General features: G+C 36.4%; 1 protein-coding gene across 1 annotated transcript in view; it reads left to right on the top strand.

Annotated features, from left to right (window-relative positions):
• sema3d (semaphorin 3D) overlaps nt 1-21,289 on the top strand; it is an 86,463-nt gene that overhangs the window by 2,546 nt on the left and 62,628 nt on the right. The window contains exon 2 of the mRNA XM_002935247.5: nt 18,815-18,997. Coding sequence (XP_002935293.5) covers nt 18,853-18,997 — 145 coding nt within the window. The 5' untranslated portion in view covers nt 18,815-18,852. The remainder of the gene's footprint in view (nt 1-18,814; nt 18,998-21,289) is intronic.

Here is a 21,289-nt window from a genome sequence, read left to right as displayed (position 1 = left end):
TTTTTTCATTGGTGTGTTGCTTGCTCATTATTTTTGCACATGCTAAGGACCTGATCTTTTGAAGTTCTAGAACAACATTTGTGATGGAGGGGAAATGGGGTCAAACTGTATTTTAAAAAGCAGAGCTGGGCATTGACTACTCAAAGTGCACTCTACATTAGTATCAGTAATTGCATTCATGTGGAGATGAATAAGAAAGCCCTTCAACTGTCTAAATATTGTTATTAATTGCATATGGAAAGGATACCCTTGCCATTAGAAGACATTTACCCATGGTAGTTGATTGAATAGCTTGTTGCCTAATTGTTCTATTTTTGCTGTATGCAGAGTACACCAGCATAAATAATTAATGATTAGGGTCTTGTATTATATTCTAGAATGCTGACCCCTTCAAAAATGAATCCTAGGGCTGTCCCTACAGGGGATGCAGGGGTTTTTAACAGGCCCAGCATTGGGACCGGAGAGGACCTATGAGTACAAAAAAGTAAAACTGTCATTTTATCAAAATAGAAAAATAAACAAACAAACTGCACCGTGAGGGCCTTGGGGGATCCAAGAGCAGGAATTGAGGGATATGGATCAGTAGAGATGGTTGCATAATGGAGGTTGAATTGGACAAAACAACTGGGGTTGATGGATGGCCAAGGGCCAAAGTTTGCTCTCAAGTTTAACAGCTTATAAATACCCTAACCATACTATGATGTTATTAGGCAGTGCCAGCATAATAACACACAACTTCATACCACATAAAACTGCTGATGCCCCAAAAGCCTTTAAACATTCATGATGACACAATCCTTTGTTAATTGATCAGTGTTCAATCCTAAACTCACCACACTTCACGGAAAAGATCAGATCCTCATTAACTCACGATGATCAGGAAAAATTTCAAATAATATAATAACATTTAATACATTAAATAAAACCAACAATTAAATAAATATGAATGTTCTCTAATGTGCGATGTAAACATTTGTTATGTTTGAGAGTGCTGCATTATTGAAAAAATACTGTGTATTTGTTTTTTTAAATAAATAGGTAAACATCTAACTATCTTACAAAAATCATGCAATTTTAACTTTTGATGTCAAACAGAGGAAGATATACAATTCTATGAAAATACTCACACAGTGAAATTCCCCCACTTTCTATTCATTCTAATGGGATATTTAGAGGCATATTTGTCACCCATTGACAAATACACCTCTAAAAATCCCATAGGTGTGAATAGAGAATGGGTGAATTTAACTGTGTGCTGTGGTAGTTTCATTCTATGTTAAATCTACCCAATGGAGTTAAGGGCCAGATTTATCAAAATGTGAGATCAGAGCTCACCACAAAAAAAATAAATAAATCATCCACTTTGTATTCATTCCTAGGGGATTTTCAGTAAACTTCTGAAAATCACATAGGTATGAACAAGTGATTTTTTTGTGGTAAACTCACATCTCACATTTTGATATATCTGCCCCCAAAGATGCAACTTTCAGAGGACATATTGTAATTGCTGCCTACTCTACCCCATTTTGGTACAGGAGGCAGGAGACAGGGGGCCCACACTGCGGGGTCTGCTTCCTCCAATGATTTATATGCAAACGGTGGATGCTCAAGAGTGGGCAGAGGCGTCAGAACGCAGGGAGAGGGGGAGGTGGAAAGGGGGTGTGGCGCTGAGCCCTTCCAACGATTTTTTTGCGGGGGGGGGGGGGGGCATGATGTTAAGTTTTTACATCACTGTTAAAAACCGAAAAGACACTGGTTTTGCAAGCTGAACCCACATAGGACCAGGATACATGGAGCTCTCAGCCTGTGTTTTGGTTTTTTTTTGCAGCCTGAGAGAAGCAGATCTACTCCCTTCCCCAGCTCCATTGATCTGCACTTAAAAGTACAGCTCCCGCTTGCATGCAGACACACACGGCGGAATGGAGGTCAGGTGGAAAATGCCTACTTTTGCTTTTTCGGGCCCACCTCCACTCTCCTCCACTGCGGAAGCTGTACTTTTTAGTGCAAATCAACGGAGTTGGGGTTAGGATATGGTTTCACAACCTACAACTAGAGATGTAGCGAACTGTTCGCCGGCGAACTAATTCTCGCGAACATCGGACTTTTGCCGATGTTCGCCACTTTGGGTTCGCCGCGGTTTTTTTTGGCGCCGGGTTTTTTCGCCTTGGTTTTTCCCGCTGCGTTTTTTCGCTTCGTTTTATCGCCTATGCATATACATAGGAATAGCTTGCGTTTTTTTTTTTTTTGCGTTATTTTTTGGCGGTTTTTTTTTTGCGTTTTTTTTTTTGGCGTTTTTTTTACAAGTATTTTTCAGAGAAGTTTTTGACCTTGATCCCCCTCCTGCATGCCACTGTCCAGGTCATGGCACCCTTTAAACAACTTTAAAATCAGTTTTCTGGCCAGAAATGGCTTTTCTAGGTTTTAAAGTTCGCCTTCCCATTGAAGTCTATGGGGTTCGCAAAGTTCGCGAATATTCGCGAGTTTTGGCAAAAGTCCGCGAACGGGTTCGCGAACATTTTCGGCGATGTTCGCTACATCACTACCTACAACAAAAACACAGACTAAGAGCAGCAGAGCCAATGCCCCATGTGCCATCAGCCTTAAAGTATGAAACCTAATTTCTTTTAATTAATTTACCAATTCAACCTACACTTAGATATCAGTGCTAAACACTTTCCCTGGGTTTTTTAAGTGGGAAGACACACGGAGCTACTAGTAGCAGTTATTTGTCATGGCTACTAAAATAGACAATACTGATCATTTATTGATAATTGTCTTTACGTGTGTTTTAGCAATTCTCAGTATTGTCCATATCAGGGTATTTTCTAGCATTTAGTAATTATGAAAAAGTAGCTGCTACTAGTAGCTCCATGTGTCTTAACCTTAGGCAGCTAAAAATAAATGTGATAGTTCCTTTTTCAGATATGATCACTAGGAGACTATAGCTTATATCTAATTTTAGAAAATTAGCAATTCAGTTAAGAAACATTATCAACTGCAAGGCTGTCTTTCCTAAGAGATACATTCCTTTGTGAGGGAACAAGACCATACAGGCCTGCCTTTAATTATTCTGTAAATACATTATGGAATAGATTTTGGCCCCTTGGTTAACTAATATTTTTGACACATGGTTCTAATAAGAATGCAAACTCAGGACATTAATAAACATTTTCATGGAAATTAGTTTCATTTGCAGAGCTATTGTGAAGGGAGTCACCACAGGGATGGAAAAATAAAGTCAAGCTTACTTGAAGGAAATATCAATAAAATGTAACAAATATCTTTCTCATATTTCATTACGTTTATCTGACATATTCTGAATAATAACTCATCTAGTTTTTCATTTGTGGCTGACTGTGTTCAATACCAAAATAAGTCATGATCTCTTATATTAATTATTACAGTCCTTCCATTCTTAAAAGGAATTTGTATTTATTATAAAGTATACCAAAAAGCAATCTACATTAATTAGAATGAGTGCAAGGAACAGGAAAAGTATGTGAACAATTAATGTAAAGCCCAATATACTAGCTAGTATTGAATTTGGGAAACACATAATGTTTTTGACTTTTCATGGTGAGAAAAGATTTTTGCTCCATTTCTAAGAGATACTTCCCACATTGACACAGTTGAGAGTGTGTTTTACTCTAGTAACCTGTGCCAGTATATTTGCTTAGAATAGTGTATAGTATTGTATTACTGGCCACGTGTGGGCTCAAGGACCGCATCAATGTGATTTAGACACCTTGTGGGTGATATATCTGGATGATTTTCTTTCAAATATTGGTTGGGCAGGTCCATTCCTTTGATAGTAATTGTGACTTCTGGTTACTCACTTAAGTGCTCCTTAAAAGTGAAATGTCTAAGGATATGGAGATGTTTTTCTTTTTAACCATTATTTGGTAATCTGTGTGGATCTTTGCGTGCCCATCACCTTTTTGTACTTATATGAATTTCTGCTCCTGCAGCTCAGGGCCTGGTGCACCTGGACCACATTTTGATTGTGGTGAGTTTCTCTATTGGCCCAGATATCTGCATCCTTAGTCTCTGATAAAAGGGACATGCTGTTTATTTTAGATCACCCCAAGCACCATAAGTGGTTAAAAATGTCAAAAGTTAAAAAATAACATTTGTAACACCAAGTGAAACACTGTTTAAAGCATCTGCTGTTAGGCTGAGGCTAGTGGCATACATTGCGATTTTCAGCCCCATTTTAACAGCAATATAAGGCAACAACAGGTGGTTCTGGTGTATTTCATTGCGCTTGGCATGTATTGACAAGTAGCTTTTTGTGACTTCACGTTCCCTATAATGCTACAACATGTTTTTTATAACTTTCCAATTGAATCACAAATATAATAGTATGCATAGGCAAAAGGTGATTTTAGTGTTTGGGGAGCTAATTAGAATATTCTAGAAGGATTCTTTTGCACCATTTCAGCATGATATAAATTGCCCTCCAGACAACAAGCAGAATATAATGCAAACTTGATTTACAATTCCCTCAGAACATAAGGCAGAAAAAATGCATTATCTGTTTCATATTTATTACCCAAGAATGAATGGCAGAATAAATTTAGTACCATTTGGATTTAAAAAACCACCAGAACCAACATGTCATGTATTATGTAAATGCATTGGCAATTTTACTTATAATACCCTAAACACATGGTAGGATGTATGCAGTAAAACTAAATGTATAATACACCAAGAACACATGGCAGAGCAATTTAAATGTCAATGCCCTATATTTATTATACTGCTAGAATATATCACAGGTTAAATTAAATACAAATTTAATGTATATTACTCTAAAACACATGGCACGATTAATGCAGTAACAAGTGATTGTATAATATTATAAAAACAGGTGCCACAGTTATTGAAATGACAATATTGTATATTTTATCCCTAGAACATATCACAGGTTAAATTCAGTACAGATTTAATGTATAATACCCAACATGGTACTCATAGATACACCCAGAACCATACAATCACACACTGGCCACAGACAAGCACAGGAGTACAAATGCACTTTTAACACCCACACACACACACACTATTAAAAACAATATACATTATTAGAAACAATATACATATATACAATATATGACCCTCAGAGTGGGGTCAGTCTCACTTTCACATACCTGAAAAGGATTTGCATCAGTATCACCCCCCCCCCCACACACACACTTTGTCCGGATGCTGTTTGCTGACACAGGGAGAGGAAATCATTTTAGATTTGCCATATTATGCTAGAGTCATCTTAAATAGGTACGGTGATTACAGAATTAATTGCTAGTGCAGATTGACTAGGTTCTTGAATGCAGTTCAGTGGTTCGGCTAGATACTACAATAACTTAAAACAGTACTTATGCACTGACTTACAGGGCTCATGCCCCTAGACTGCTTCTCCCTGACAGGTTGTTTTTTCTTGCTCCAGCTCATTCTTTCCAGCTCTATGTTTTCCACAGGCTGTGCAGGCTCCAGGCAGCAGTAAATGGGAGTAGAATTGCTGATTGTAAGTAATTGACAGGAATGGGAATCTGTCAGTCATATCTTACCAGCCCCCCCTTGTTAAACTTAAAGGGATTCTGTCATGATTTTATGGTACAATTTTTATTTCTAAATTACACTCTTTACATTAAAAACACACTCTGTCATTAAAAATTTTATTCTTGAACCAACAAATGTATTTTTTTAATCTGTAATATAAGTCCGTAGGCAGCCATCTCGATGCATTGTGCCTGAACCTGAGCTGTCAGAAAGAGCTAGCACTACACAATAGAACTGCTTTCAGAAAAGCTATTGTTTCATTTACTCAATGTAACTGGAGAAGTCATGAATGGGGTGAATCGGACTTGGATTTTTACTATTGAGTGCTGTTATCATACCTACCATTAGGGTGAAGACACACAGAGCTACTAGTAGTTGATATTTGTCACGGCTACAAAAATAGACAATGCTGATCATTTACTAATAATTGTCTTTATGCGTGTTTTAGCAGAGGCAATTATCAGTATTGTCTATGGCAGGGAATTTTCTGGCGTTTAGTATCCATGACGTAGCTGCTACAAAGTAGTTCCATGTGCGTGGGAACATTTTTAGCAATTCAGGTGTCAGCTGCTATCTTATTATCTTTCCAAGCACAAGTCACATGGCTGAGGGCAGCTGGGAAACTAACAATATGTCTCGCCCCATGTTAAATTTCAAAATTAAATATAAAAAAAATAAATTTGCTCTGTTAAAAAACAGACTCATGACAGAATCCCTTTAAACTCCTCCTTCCCCTGTCTAACTAAAGCTTTTTTAATTTCAGTACTATGCCATTCTCCTCCTCTTCTTTTAATACATTTTTATCTTGCAGGTTTGGGGAACTTAGCCTCGCCAAACCTTCATTAAATTGTGGCAAACATGAGTGTAAAGGGTGCATTATGCTAAAGTTAGTGAGAAGGCGTCAAAGGTCCATAGAAGCAAATGCAAATCTGATCAGTCTGATTTAAATAGAAGGATGCCTTGTCTTATTGAAGGTGTGGCACAAGAGCTTGTTAGCAACCATATATCTTAACATATAATAATAGTTCATTTTTCATTAATACCACAAAGGCTAGACAATCAGTTGAATATTTAATCAATATTGCCCACCTCAGTGTAAGGATCTTAACATCTTTGGCCACCTTTACCCTCATACTGTAGCTCTTTTGTCATTACAACAATATAATCAGTTGGTGTCTTCTCGTGGCTATATTCTGTTTCTGGTGACTCCTGCATTTAAAAATATACCTTTAGTTTGTATCAGTGTATTCACCCTCAAAGGGGTCTTTATCATGACAACAATGTTGGCCTGGCCTGTCATAATTTCCTTTTTAAATTTATATACAGATTTATATAGTCATTCCTGCAGCAGTTTTGTATTACATTATTTATAGTCATATACTCCTTTCCACGTATTTAAATATGGTTTGTCTTTTAAATTACAATCATTTACTCTGACTCATTTTGTCTATTAGTGGGGGTGACTGACTAAACATTTGTTTGGATATATGGGTTTGTCCTGAATTATAGTAATTTAATACAGTATTTTGTACAGTATTTTACCCAAATGCCACATAACTTATTGGAAAGTTTATCTGCAATGGTGTTTATCTGAAGGCTGAGGATCAGCCTCATCTGGCATTCGCTTAAGGCTACGGTCACACTGGGCTGCAAACCAAGAAACAGCAGAAGCAGCCCTTGTTATGCACCAAAATCTGCTTTGTGTCTGCACATAGACCAACACAGTGCTTGTTAATGCAGACATTGGAGTTAAGAGTTTCTGCTGGTCTGAGATACAGCCCGGTGTTTTGGACAGGAACACATGAAGCAAATTGCCTGCTTTTCTGCACTCCTTCCTGTAGCCCCATTCACAGGTGAGGTGTCAGGCTGTGTGGAGCTACATGGAGTGGAAATCATAGGATAACTAATCATATGACAATGATAGCAGGATTATAAGATTATTTGTTTGGCAGTATGGTTGTAATCAGTTAAACTGCTTACCAAATCTTGGCATGTATGGACAGCTTAAGGCAGATAAATTGAGTTGAGATTGCTTTTAGATTTGGGGAAATGAATATGCCACTTCAAAAATATGCAGTTGTTTATTTAATTGGGAAGATTATGTTACTTGAGATCAGCAAAAGAGCTCTTTGCATTTCATATGCTGCTTAATTATTTGAGAATTTGTGTTTGAAAATAAAATTATAAAACATTTTAATAAGCCAAATCAACTGGATTTGCTGTGTTTTTCTTGAAGATGTTTAGCCAGTTGGATGACTGGCAAGAACAAAACAGCAAGTCCAGTTGATCTGACTTTTTACTATAGATATACCATGACCTGGATGAATGAGAATCTTCACAAATATTTTAAAAAGTGTGTATTTGTTAAAACAGAATATGTATCTTTTTACACATGATTTAATAAATGTAAATCGCGAACGCGGCGCTGTGTATGCAATCCCACTGGCGATTTACATTCTCGCCGGTGGGATGTCATATCGGGGAGATTAGTCGCCCGCAACAAGGGAGATTTGTTGCGGGGGGACTAATCTCCCCGTGTGCCACAGCCCTAAGTTAAACTCATCCTCACACACTCACCCTGATAATAAAAATAATTAATGTGATTTAAAGTTCTAGAACAGAGGACAGGGCAGTCAGCAAGTAAAAAAGCAGGTCAGAGGTCAGGGCAAGTGCAAGGAAGAGAAGCAAATGTGATAACAATGCCAAGAAGATAGGGCAGATGGTAAGCAGAAAGGCACATCTAATAACAAGCTATTATAGTGGCAATTATGTCCAGCCTACACCCAGTCATGACATTCTCTCTCTTCTCTAGAATGATTTTTTCCACATGTAAGAAACACTAGAAACACCAGAGATGCGAGGTCATTGTATTTTTATTAATATTTGAATACATAATAATGAAATGACACTGGCTGTCAATTGCATCTCTATTAATAAAATCTGCAACCTGTTGGACCCTAGTGGATGAGAATGACCAGAGGCATCATTACGGAGGAAACTGTTCATTAATGGGTTCATAAAGGCTATCTGGCTGACACTCAGTGAGGGTTGAAAGAAAATGACATTAGCTAATATGACCTAGTGAACATGCTAATCTTTACAAACATATATAATTATATTTAAACTTGCCTGTGGGTTCAGATGCTGAACCCCTAAACTTACAGTATAGAGAGGCAAAATAAATTTAAAGAATAAATAACATGCATTCCAACAGCAGCTTATTGGTGGTACTTGCAAATCAAGCAGATTCTTAAACCTGGAAACAGAACTGATATATTGTGCAAGCTTACTCACAAGTGCTGGCTTGTTATTTTTCTGTTCAGTGGAATTTATGTGTATGACCGTCATAATATTGGAAAAAAAACAGTTACCAGCAGCACACTGGATATATTGAAGTGTTGCATATGGTTTGCATTATGGTTATGACCCTGTGGCCAGCGATTTTGACCCAGACAGCCTTTCCAAAAACTGGGCTGTCTGGGCCAAAACTGAACAGGTGACAACCCTAGCTATGCAGTATGAGCCCAGCGGGGCTACAGGACTCTGAATGGCAGCCTGTTCTGCTACAAAGTAGTTAATATTTATAAAGAGTATGATAACTTCCTAATCAAACATACAGGATGGTTACAGTATAAGATTATATAATAAATAAATGTATAACATCTTTTTTTGGTGTTTCTACCACCTCAGCTGAACAAGTTTCAACCTTCTTTGAGTTTTTCTGTGCTAGAAAACCATCAAACCTTTTTTTTTTGCAAGTATACAGCACATGTTAAGAAGAGTTTCCAGGGGCATAACAGTATTTTAAAATGTTATAGTCAAATATATTGTAACTCAACATTTTAATAAAGTCTTGTAGCAGCATTTATATTTCACAGGAAGGATTCTGTTCATCTCTCTAGATAAGGCTGCATGTGCCTGAGTTTCTTCTCGACAAATCCAGGACTTGGAATTCCTATATATTTATGGCTAAAAGGGGCAAGGTCTACCCATGCACAGCTTGTTTTGCCCATATGTATAAAGTATTAATGATGGTTGATTGGTTTTACCCTTAATATATCCACCACTCCTTAGAGGAGCCTTATATAATTGAGCCTCTTCCCTGCTTTGATTACCCCATATAGGCAAAGTTCATTATTTTTACAATGTCTACTCCTTCTTCCACAATTTCTCTGAAGATCCAAGGATTTGGGATCATATGTAAAATCAAAGTTGTTTTATTTACACCGTTTTGAATTATTTGGTGCAAATAAAGCAGCATTTTTTAATTAAAAAAAAATGCATGTCTAGGTCTAAGGTTGATGTAATGGCCTTATGTTGAACAAAGCTGTTTCTTACCTTTTTCATTAATTGTAACACAAAGCCAGCCCATCTAAATGATACATCTGTACATTTAATAGACCTAATTTGGAGGGTGCAACAAAAATATCTGGGCAATTAAATGTGCTCTATTCACCTTATAAGAACATATTTGCATTTCCATGTCAGGTAGCATTAGATCTCTTCTACATTCCCACATATCCAAATAGATACATTTTCCATGGGTAATGGGGAGTACCTGCCCTGGTTCCTGTCTATATTTAATGCCAAACAGCTTGCGTGACTGTGCATAATTTATGTCATGTCTGAAACAATGCATCACAGCATTTTGCATCCCTGCACGTGATTTACTAAAAGATTTATTCTTTGAGCTATATTTTTCTATCTCAATATTTCCTGCCTAACTGTCCATGTGAATTGGCATCTGAGATGAGCAGGAAATTGAAAAGGATCAGCCTAAAGATCCTCTGAAACTTAATACAAAATTCATACTGTTTGCTATCTTTCGAGAACGGACAATAGGGGGCATGTTTATTATAGTGTGTAAACCAACATCACCAGTGATGTTGCCCACAGCAACTAATCAGATCTTTGCTTTTCTAACCTGTAAGTGACCGTTAAATTCTAATTGTTGATGGCTAGCTATGGGTAACATCACCGGTAATATTGGCTTACACATTATAATTAATATGCCCCTGAATGTATTAATCGAAAAGTCTTTGTAGAGTTTTAATAAGTGGTAATTATATGTAGTAAATCATCCTCTTTATAAATCCCCTTACCTTGTGCCCTTTTTACCTGTTATGTAACCCATATATTGGTGCTGCAGAATGTTGGTGCTTTTTTAAATATGTATTAGTAATCATAATTAAAACAACTTAAAAGTATGGAAGTATGGAAATAATTTCCCACTATTGGCAATCTCTCTGTGGTGTAACTGGTAGAAGTCTGTTGAATGAGCTTTTAAATGGCTTTTGTATTATCACATCTGAAATTATCAATTGTATGCAAACATATACACTCAAACCCCTTGATTTAGGAACTAGTTAGGAATCTAACATTTTTTCTCATCAGATCTTTTCATGTCTCATTTCCTTTAATGTTGCCAGAACGTTGCTTACTAATAACTCATATATACCGTTCTAATTTAAAAACATTTAAAAGTATAACAAGAAACCTTCTTCTTACTCATGACCATGAAGATTTTCATTCATCCAGGTCATGGTATATCTAGTATAAATAAATCTAAAGCAACAGGACTTGCTAAGTAATCACTGATGACGTTTCACTACTCATCCCAGCAGCTTCTTCAGTTCAACTGACTGGTATGGGAAGTCCTCAACATATGAACTCTTCCACTAATCCAATCACAATATGACATTGTAACTCTTCAGAGAGGTGACACCTTCTTACTCAATATTGCCAAACTCTGTCCTTGACACTAATGCATGCTCTCATCCTATCCCGACAACTTGTTACTAACTGGCCAAACTCCTACAGTATAAATTAAATTCTGCTGCTAGAATTCTCTCCTCTCATCCAAGAGAAAAAAACCCATTCACTGGTGAAGTGTTTATCATGGCTTCCTATAAAGTAAATTATTTATTCTCATAACCTTTAAAGTTCTTAATTTCTCTGCCTTTTATCTGCAATGCAGCATTTTCCCACAATTCCAGCATGTTGTGGTCACAATGGAAAGCTGAGACCCATCCATGAAAATTGATGCAATTGCATTCGCACTTTGACATGCACTGCGTCTAGTCTCTGTCATTTCAAGCATTTGGTGTAAAAATGACATGCACCCAATTCTTTTGCTGCATCTGTGCTGCAGTTAATGGCCCAGGCCATTGTGGGAATCCTGGAACTACCTTCTTGTTCAGAGGTGACTGCAGCTCCAGGGTTCCCCTGCATCAATAGTCATAGGAGTGTTCAATTTGGAATAGGAGGCAGGAGGAAGACAGCGTTACCTAGCACATCTATACAGCGGAAGTGCAAGCAGCACATGTTTATGCAAGTGCCTTTAATGAACAAGGTTCTTTGCACAAGTGATTGCAACTCTACAGAATGTGCTTATAAATTACCCCTCATGTTATTGGTAAGCTCCACTAAAATCTGTTATTCTTTTGTGGCTCAACTGTTGAAAACTGTATCCTGAGATAATAGGTTAGTATGCTGTATTTACATCTCTACGTGGTGGGTGAAGTTGAAAAGGACACAGAGTTTTGTAGAAGTTCAGGCTAAGAAATGACACACATTCACTAAATTTAGCTTTCTGCTGAAATACTTCCTACTTTTAGTTTATCCAGATGTAGAAAGTAAAAAAAATGTCTTTCTAAGTCTGGAAGAAATGATCAATGCTGTATTACATATAATTCCAGCAAAGAAACTGCCCATTCTTTTAAACAACATGTTAATTGCTTTACTGTTTTGTGTTGACATTTAAGACAATAATGACATATTCCTCATTACCTCTAACTGGTGCCACGTGCATACTCCAAAATATCTGTTAAAGTTACCTTGTTTTTCAACTACAAGGCAATCTTTTTATCCAGCCTTGCTGGATAAAATTAGAAACCTGAATGCACATTTTTGTGCCCAATCCATGAATATGGATGCATATTTCATTGGTGTTGATTTAAATGTTGTTGAGTACAGCAAGAACAAGTAGAGCACCTGTAGGTGCAAAATGCAAAGGCAAAATTGGAAAACTGGAAATGGTCTAAGCAAAAAAAGTGTAAAGGTCTTCTACAAAGCAGGTACAACCAGCATGCATGGAGAGTAAATGGTGGGATCCAGTGTTCATTTTTGCACTAAGCAATTTGCCATATAATCATAAATGAGCCCTTTTGTGGCAAAGCTTTATAGTATAGGATGGGTGGGGGCTTTAGTTTAAATGATGCTCTGTTGTGCAGAATTAATATGGCTAAACATTTTCTACTCATCTCACTGACATTCGGGAAACTAAATATTCCTGCAGCTTATATATACAGATAACAGTAAGCACATCTGAGCATGCAAATGCTGTACGTCAGACTTTTGTCTGTCAGTTGAGGAAAAAAAGACATTCCAGATCAAGCAAATGTTCATAAGCTTTTTTTGTTACACTGCCTAATAGTTATACAAATGGTGGCAACTGAACAGTTTTGCTTTTATAGTGAAATAGGATATTAAGAAGATTACTAATCCAATCAAAATGTCCTTACTGTTATGGTTGTTGCCAAATGTTTGTCCCAAGACTAACAATAAATTCCACATGCCATAAAGTATCTTCATAAAGCTTCAACTATTCCAGTCACTGTGTAATATTCAGCAAAGCTTTCAACACAACAACTTTATGGCTGAAACCTTATATTAGATGTTTTATGTCAGGGTGGGTCACAGTTGTGTATTTGTTCAACCAGCAATATTATGTTACAGTCACACATTTACTTTATCCTGTCTGTGCATGCCTCATGGAACTTGTGTTAAAATGAAAAAGCAATGAAAAATAATAAAAATAGAATTCTGTAGTTAGTTGAAGATACCAACACCTTCAATTAGCTGCAATATTGCAGTGTATTCCAGTCAGATTCTTTGAATGAAAGTTACAAATCCTGGTTGCTCTAGAAGTTTTTTTATTTCTATTTAACATTACAACATAGTTGTACATTTATAGAAAGCTGCCATTAGAAGTGGACCTGTTACTTACTATAGGGTTTAACTGAGATTATAGTGAATAAAGCTCAGCATTAGGAGAAATCAATCTAGTTTTAAGCAGGAATTTTCAACTTGTGATGAGACTGTACTTGTAATTGTACTGTAACTCCCAGCTGTTGTTTGACGATTTCTGATATGTCACAGTTATTTTTTAAGACTGGAGTGTAGTGTTTGTCCTCTAAAAAAATCTTGCAATTCAGAACTTATTTTCAGGCAAGCTCTGTGGGTTACCCATAAAGCCTGGAAGTAGCCAGCCCTGTGCCACATGCAATCACTGTGGTAAACCACACTGCTTTTTATGGCTTGGTAGGTGCAAGGGTGGGCCAGGAATGAGGCTAAACCATCTGTGGTTAAAAATACCTGCCCTATGTTCTTAAGGCATAAAGCTAGTCTGAAGCTACTGCAAACAAATGGTGCTTTATCAGAAATGTAACAGCAGTTCGAGATACTTTTAACAGACTAATGTGTCTTATAATTCTTTTCATCCTATATATTTATATAGTGACAATTTTCATGCTGTAGTAAAATTCACATCCGCCCTAGCCATGGTTGAGCATTGAATCGATGTGTAGGATTTTTACAAAACTTATGCACACTAGGGGGCTGATTTACTTACCCACGAACGGGTCGAATGGAGTCCGATTGCGTTTTTTTCGTAATGATCGGTACTTTGCGATTTTTTCGGATTCTTTACGAATTTTTCGGATCCAATACGATTTTTGCGTAAAAACGCGAGTTTTCCTATCCATTACGAAAGTTGCGTAAAAAGTTGCGCATTTTGCGTAGCGTTAAAACTTACGCGAAAAGTTGCGCATTTTTCGTAGCGTTAAGTTTTAACGCAAAACATACGAAAAAGTCGCAAAATATTCGTTTTCAAGTCGGAACTTTTCCAATTCGGGTCGGATTCGTGGGTTAGTAAATCAGCCCCTAGGGGTATTTTATCATTAGGTTGTTTACATGTCTCTATGTGTGGGAGGAAATTTGAAAACCCACACAGATACAAACACTCCTTGGAGATTCTCAGTGCTCAGGTTGTGTGCAAAACAATAGTATTAACCACATCATATAAGCAATAATAGAGGCTATGCAAGTCATAATGGTTGCCCTAGTTCTTGTAATCCATAACAACCAGTCATCAGGGAGAATTTACTAGTCAACTGTTTGAAATCAGCATCTGTTTGGTTGCTATAATTTACTAAGTTTTATTACATTATGATGGCTTTCAAGCAATAAGATATACATATACACGTAGGGGCTTGATCAAAGTACGATCACTTCCGAATATCAAAAAAATCGTATTTTTATCAAGTTTTCGTACTGTGAGTATGAAAGTTTCGGATTCATTCAAGCTTCGGTATTGTGACTTTCCTTGGGCCAGGTTGGAGCTGCAGAGTGCCATTGAGTCCTATGGGAGGCTTCCAAAATATGCATAGAAGGATCAAAGTCAGAAAGGTTTTCCTGAAAATTTTGTGACTTTGGGATCGCCAATACTATATTATCATGACTAATATGATTTTTTTGTAAGCATTTTCGTGATATTTGGGATCATCAGAAATTATCGTATCTAATCCTAATTTTACCCATTTAAGGATTCAAAATCCTACTTTGATGAATCAGCCCCGTAGGGTATGCATTTTAAAAGTCATAACGCTCTCACAAATAGCATAGAATAATTTCTATGTCGTGTTAGTTTGATGCACATCTGTGTTGAAACGGAGATATCATGTTTTATAGACAGCATGATCAGAGAAATTGCATGATGTCTGGGCTTCCCAATTTATTCTCAAACACATACGCATTCTGTCTTTCATACTTACGCAGCTTTAGCACATATAATGAATTTGCAGTGCACTCAGTCAGACAAGACATGAAAACACATTTTCACTGTAGGAAGGAAAATTTGGTCTTGTGGGATTATCTGGTATATTATCTGTCATCTACATATTATAATAGACTGGAACTAATTAGAACATATCCCACATTATAATGACATAGGCATTTATATGACTATTTATCATAGAAACTTGTCTTGTTTTCAAATGTGCGTAAAGGTTATACAAAATGTAACTGTCATTTATTGCCATGGTTATAGTTTTATACCAATGTTACTTATTATTAGATAATTAGGCATAATTAGAACCATTCCCTGACTAAGTAAGAACATTGGTGTTAATACATCTACACTGATGAGCTGCTGGCATTTGGTCGGGGCTTTACATTCCTGGGGACAGATGCTGTTATTAATGGGATACAAGAGGTGGACAAAAAAAACTGATTGGCTGGGAACTGTGGCAGTTCAGACACATGTTGAAAGCTGCATCATCAGTTATCAGTATTCTCTTGTGTAACTAATTCATGTTTTCACACAAAACTGTAATGAAAGGTGTGCTTTGAACATGTCTTAGGAACAATTTTAATTCTTGTGGGAATGTAAATTATACTGATGACACATGATTCTCAAATACAGCTGTAGATAACAGCTGGCAAGGATTTGCATGGAATTCTGTGCGTGAGGACCTGCTTTTCAGTCCATATGACCCACCTTAAATGAAACTCAATGCCACTCAAAAACCTGTAATTCTATTATAGCTGTGTTTGTTGGCAATTATTTAGTAAACCTTGTTACCAAAAAAAACTCAAAACACATTTATATGTCTCCTTGTGCTCTAAAAGCATCAAGTTTTATTGCTGCCTCAACCGGCAACATGACACTGGTTAGTATTGAACATGAGTAGCAAGCACAATATGGTAGGCATTATCTTATTACTAAGATTGAGTTAAATCCACTTACTATGTAAATCTATTTCAATATGTTCATTCTGTTGTGTGATACATCCATTGTGATCAGAAGCAAAGAAAATATGTCAGCCTGGCACCATAAAAATCCTTTATATATTTGAAAAGCTTTTCAGAGTTAATGATATGATGAGCAGAGAGGACATTTGGGTTGAATGTTAAAGCCAAATGCATTTGTACATTTTCTCTGGAGAAGAGGCATGAGGGAGGGGACATGATTATTCAAATAATTTAGAAGATATTATACACAGATAGTGTGGGATTTTTTATTTTTTTACAAATAGAAATTAAAAAAGAACACAATGTCACCACTTTAGGCCACCACCTGAAGAAACAAATAGTTTGTCTTTTCATAATTTTTCAAATTAATTATGAAGCTGTGTGAATATACAGATTAACATACAGATCTGTTGCCAGCAGAATAGTGGTGAAAGGAAGGATGGTTTAGGCACAAGCTGCTTCCTGTCCCAAAGAGCATCTGTGCAAGCAAAATACATCTACCCTATAAAGGCAAAACTTCATTCAGGAACTTTTTAAACCTTTCCACTCAGGGTGGTGATAAACTAATATATACCGTGTTTCTTATTACAATTAAAAAACAAACTATCTCCATCTGTTAAATGCAGGAATCCATCTATTATGGCCATGAAGATACACAAACACAGCTCTGACAGTTCAGTAGTAGGTATCAGAACTGAAATACTGTTGTTGAAACACCGGGTTTCACTAAGACCTACAGTACCTTAATGTACTACAAAAATAAACCAAATGAATATGAAATACTGCTCATATTTCCCAATTTTATGTAGGGACATCCTAAATTGTAGTTTTGCAAAAATTAGCACAGACATTGCATGCATTGACACCATTCATTAAAGGTACTTGTGTCTAAAAATGCTCCTTGTGTTGCACTTGGAAACAGTTCTGAATTGTACACAAGTCTGTCTATGGATGCCAATTTAATCTAAAGAATCGCCCAGGAGTACTGAATATGATGTAATCATAAAATTGTTTAGCATCATTGAATCCAATTTGCACGCGTGCATTTTGACACATGGCAACAATAACATAGTTATTTCTGGCACACTGCATCAAAATGTCATCGTGATGTGAATTATTGGGAAATTCTGCATCCTGTGTGGCAAATTGCATCTGAACTTGCATTTTTCACACTGCACTTTGTTCATAAATGAGCACTTAAGATTTTGTATTCATATTAAAAGGGATCTGTTATGTGTACATTTCATGTAAATATTTTTCACCACATTCATATTTATACCATTACATATATTGAGGATAGTACATTCACTATAACAGGTATTTTATGAAAATTATACAAGTTTTTGAAAACTCCTGAACATTCTCAAAACTATGCAAGCTGTATGTGTTGTAGTGTTGTGGTGCTGTAGCTAGCCTGCACCAGAACAACTGACCATTTGAGCTTCTTAAAGAGGAGCATAGTTAGAGAGTGATTTTCTACTCAAATTACAGTATAGGATCCCAGGGTTATATTCACTTATAATAGTTTAGAACACATGGCTGGATAAATGCTGTGTCAGTTTCTTATATAATACATTGCAGGACAAATGTAGTGTTAATGCTATGTATAATACCCCAGAGCACATGACAAGGTAAATGCAATGCCAAAATCAATGCATATTAGCCCCAGAACACATGCCAGGATAAACTTATCTAGCTCTGGAACTGTTCTTGTACCTCCTGGTCTTCTACAACTCATTATATAGTGAATAATTTACCCCCTATTGTAAAATATAAAGATAAGTCACTGAGGAGTCCCATGATTATATAAAGTCATGAGGCCAAAGGCCGAATTCTTTTATACAGGTAATGAAACTCTGAGATCCTTATATTTTACAACAGGGGGTACATTATTTATTATAATACACACATATCAGTGAGTCATGTGACATAAATTACATCACTAAGCACTAATTATAACTGATGACATCACTAAGCACTATTTTTAAGGATATCATTTACAGGATATTTATGGTTCTTGTTGTATAATTAATAATAATCAACTAAGTTGTTGCTGTTTACTGTCTGCATAAATAAAGCTGATTTTTTAAAATTATTTAATTAGTATGTAATATTAAGAAAACATTTAAAATCACATAATTTACAATTTTGCTTAAATAGATCAGATACCATGGATTACTTAATTACATTTTCCAGCTGTTGGCAAATTCACTTTAGGACCTAAGGCCACAAAACCAATTTAATATTATATAAAACTGCCATTATTATGTATGTAATTTTATTTTCACAATATTTTTATTGCAAAGCAGTTACACATGCACTTTTCTAAAAGCTGAAAATACTGAGGGCACTGTAGAGAAAGAGCATTTCTATACTTATTAACCACATCATATCATCTTTCCTCAGAGTCTTTGTAATTTTTTTTTTATTTTAAATTTTGCAGCCTGGCGTCTTCCAAAAGGAGGTGCCACACAGAATATCATGAAAGAGAAGCATCAAAAATATCTCGGCAGATGGCTAAAACCGCAGCATTCCTCTACAATGTTATCAATGGTTTTACTGATGTTTCTGCCAGCAACTGACAGCCTGAAACAGAATATTCCTCGGCTTAAGCTTTCTTACAAAGGTATAATATATTTAACATCTTGGCGATATTTATATTACTAGCTGGTTTGTTCCTATATTTGCTAAAGCTTGCGACTAATACATTAACCAAACCTATACAAAATACACTATAGTAACCATGTAAAGAAAGCATGATGGGATTAGAGACAAGTTTAAAGTTTTAGCTGGTGCTATTTGCCTGATAATATATCAGAGGCATTCCTTTGACAGCCCTCTACCTGGCTCTACATCACAGGAGCAAGTAGCAGGTCAGACAAACAAAGGGCACATTAGTGCTTAAGTGTAGAGGTTTATAGTAACCTGGACCGAGTACGTGGATGCATTAGAGAACATTTTAAGGATAATATAATAAAATGTTTGCTACTGGTACAGCAACCAGCCAGCAGGCAGTATTTACTGGTCACCTGTTTTAAAGGTAACACCTAATTGGTGCCAGTATTATTTCTTAATTTTTTTCAGTGATAAGAGTAAAGGACATTCTGGTTCAAACATTTGGGAAACATCCATTTAGAACCAATATTACAGGTTGTGTCCCACTAGTGATGATGCTTTTAGTTTTGAAGTATTCTTTCCCACTCCGTTCATTCAGTGTCATTCAATGTTAGCAACAGAAGTCCTTGTTTTGGAATAACTTATCAATTAGTAGACAAAAACTCATAGCAGATTCAGTATAACAAATGATTATATATCTGTTATTGTAAAATTACACATGAATGAGTGCTGTGTTGCTGTTGAAAAAAGCAGGTGTATTAACCTGAGAAAAAGAGACCTGCGTGCCAAAATTTGCCACATACTTTGCTTATAAAGCAATATATATAAGTATGTATTAGCTTTGTTACACTTGAGTAAGGCAGTATTCACAGCTGTATTGACAGTAATATTAGAAGCAACATTTATATGAAAAGAACCTCTAAGTCTTTACCACACCCTCAGCATAAGTAGCATTTTGCAGTTTTGTGCCTGGAGCTATTTCTCTAACTTCCTTATTTGCATTCTTTGCTATAGTGAATATTTGCTTTTTTGCTTTTAATAGGTAAGTGAACTGAATGTTTGTGTTGCATATAATTATTTTTAAAATATTGATTCTGACTTAAGTAAAGATACTACTTTGTGTGCTGATTGTAAACTAGTTGTTGGGTAAATCTAAGCATGTGTTAGTTTTCGTTTGAAGATGCATGTTGATCAATAAACGACGAACATTGGAAACATCAGTGATTCTTTTTTGCTTGTTTAATACCCAACTAAAGAGGTCTTTTTCTGTAACAGCCATCCCTTGACAGGTGCATGTTGATACATTTTTAAATAATTATAATGCAGTATAATTTTTAAACTCCTGGGTCTGTACTGCCAGTGGGATTTCTATTTTCATGTATAATTTCTTGTGGGAACTCCATTCTTGACTGTTTTAGCTAACCTTAACTACTGTAACAATAAACACAAGCATGTACATGAATTTTAAAAACCATGGGGTAACTGTTATCCTTAAGTAGGGTTGCCGCCTTTCCTGTTTTCACTCAGACAGCCAAAACTGACAGTTAAAACTACCTGTCCAGTTTTGCCAATTTGGAAAACCGGACATGCCTCTTCAAAACTGACGAGGCGATTGACTAATTGCTGATTGCCGCGTCATAGTCCTGCTCCTGTGATGTCACATCCCTACCCAGTGACATCACATCCCTACTCAGTGACATCACATCCCTGCCCTCCATCTGGATTTACGGCCATCAAAAGGTGGCAACCCTATCCTTAAGTCAACCAATTAACAAGCTTTGATACTTGCATTCATCTCTGCCATGGGTGTGTAATCAAACTGGAAAGACTGGGTACAAGAAAAGGCTGTAAAGCAGACCTTAACTGATTCAAGGTTTATTTGTCACACACATGTTTCAGACAAAGAGACCCATAGGCTCGAAACATGTTGTGTGGCAAATAAACTTTGAATATAAATGATAAGATGAATGTAAGCACTACTTAGAATTCTGGAATATTTTCCCTTGTCTGCCTAAACACTGTTGGTTCCATTCCATTGCACTATGTGTGTGTTCCTAATATCTGACAGCCAGCTTATCTTGCAGATGAAACCATCTGATACTTGGCTGCAGCCAGACCTTGTATATTACATCTAGAAATAGCCAGCAAAACGAACAGGGTCAGGAAGAAGTTCAGAGATAGTAGCATAGTCAAAAAAGTCAGAGCATTGCAGTCATTAAAGACAGAAAACAAGCTTTAGTTAAAATAAAGGATATTGCCTGTTGATCAGTTGTGATTCAACTGCAGCAATGAAGTTTCAACT

The sequence above is a fragment of the Xenopus tropicalis genome, chromosome 3 (genome assembly GCF_000004195.4).
Source record: "Xenopus tropicalis strain Nigerian chromosome 3, UCB_Xtro_10.0, whole genome shotgun sequence".
NCBI classification, from domain to species: domain Eukaryota; kingdom Metazoa; phylum Chordata; class Amphibia; order Anura; family Pipidae; genus Xenopus; species Xenopus tropicalis.
The sequence above is the reverse complement of the archived record's forward strand: the minus strand, read 5'-3'. Positions and strand labels throughout refer to the sequence as shown.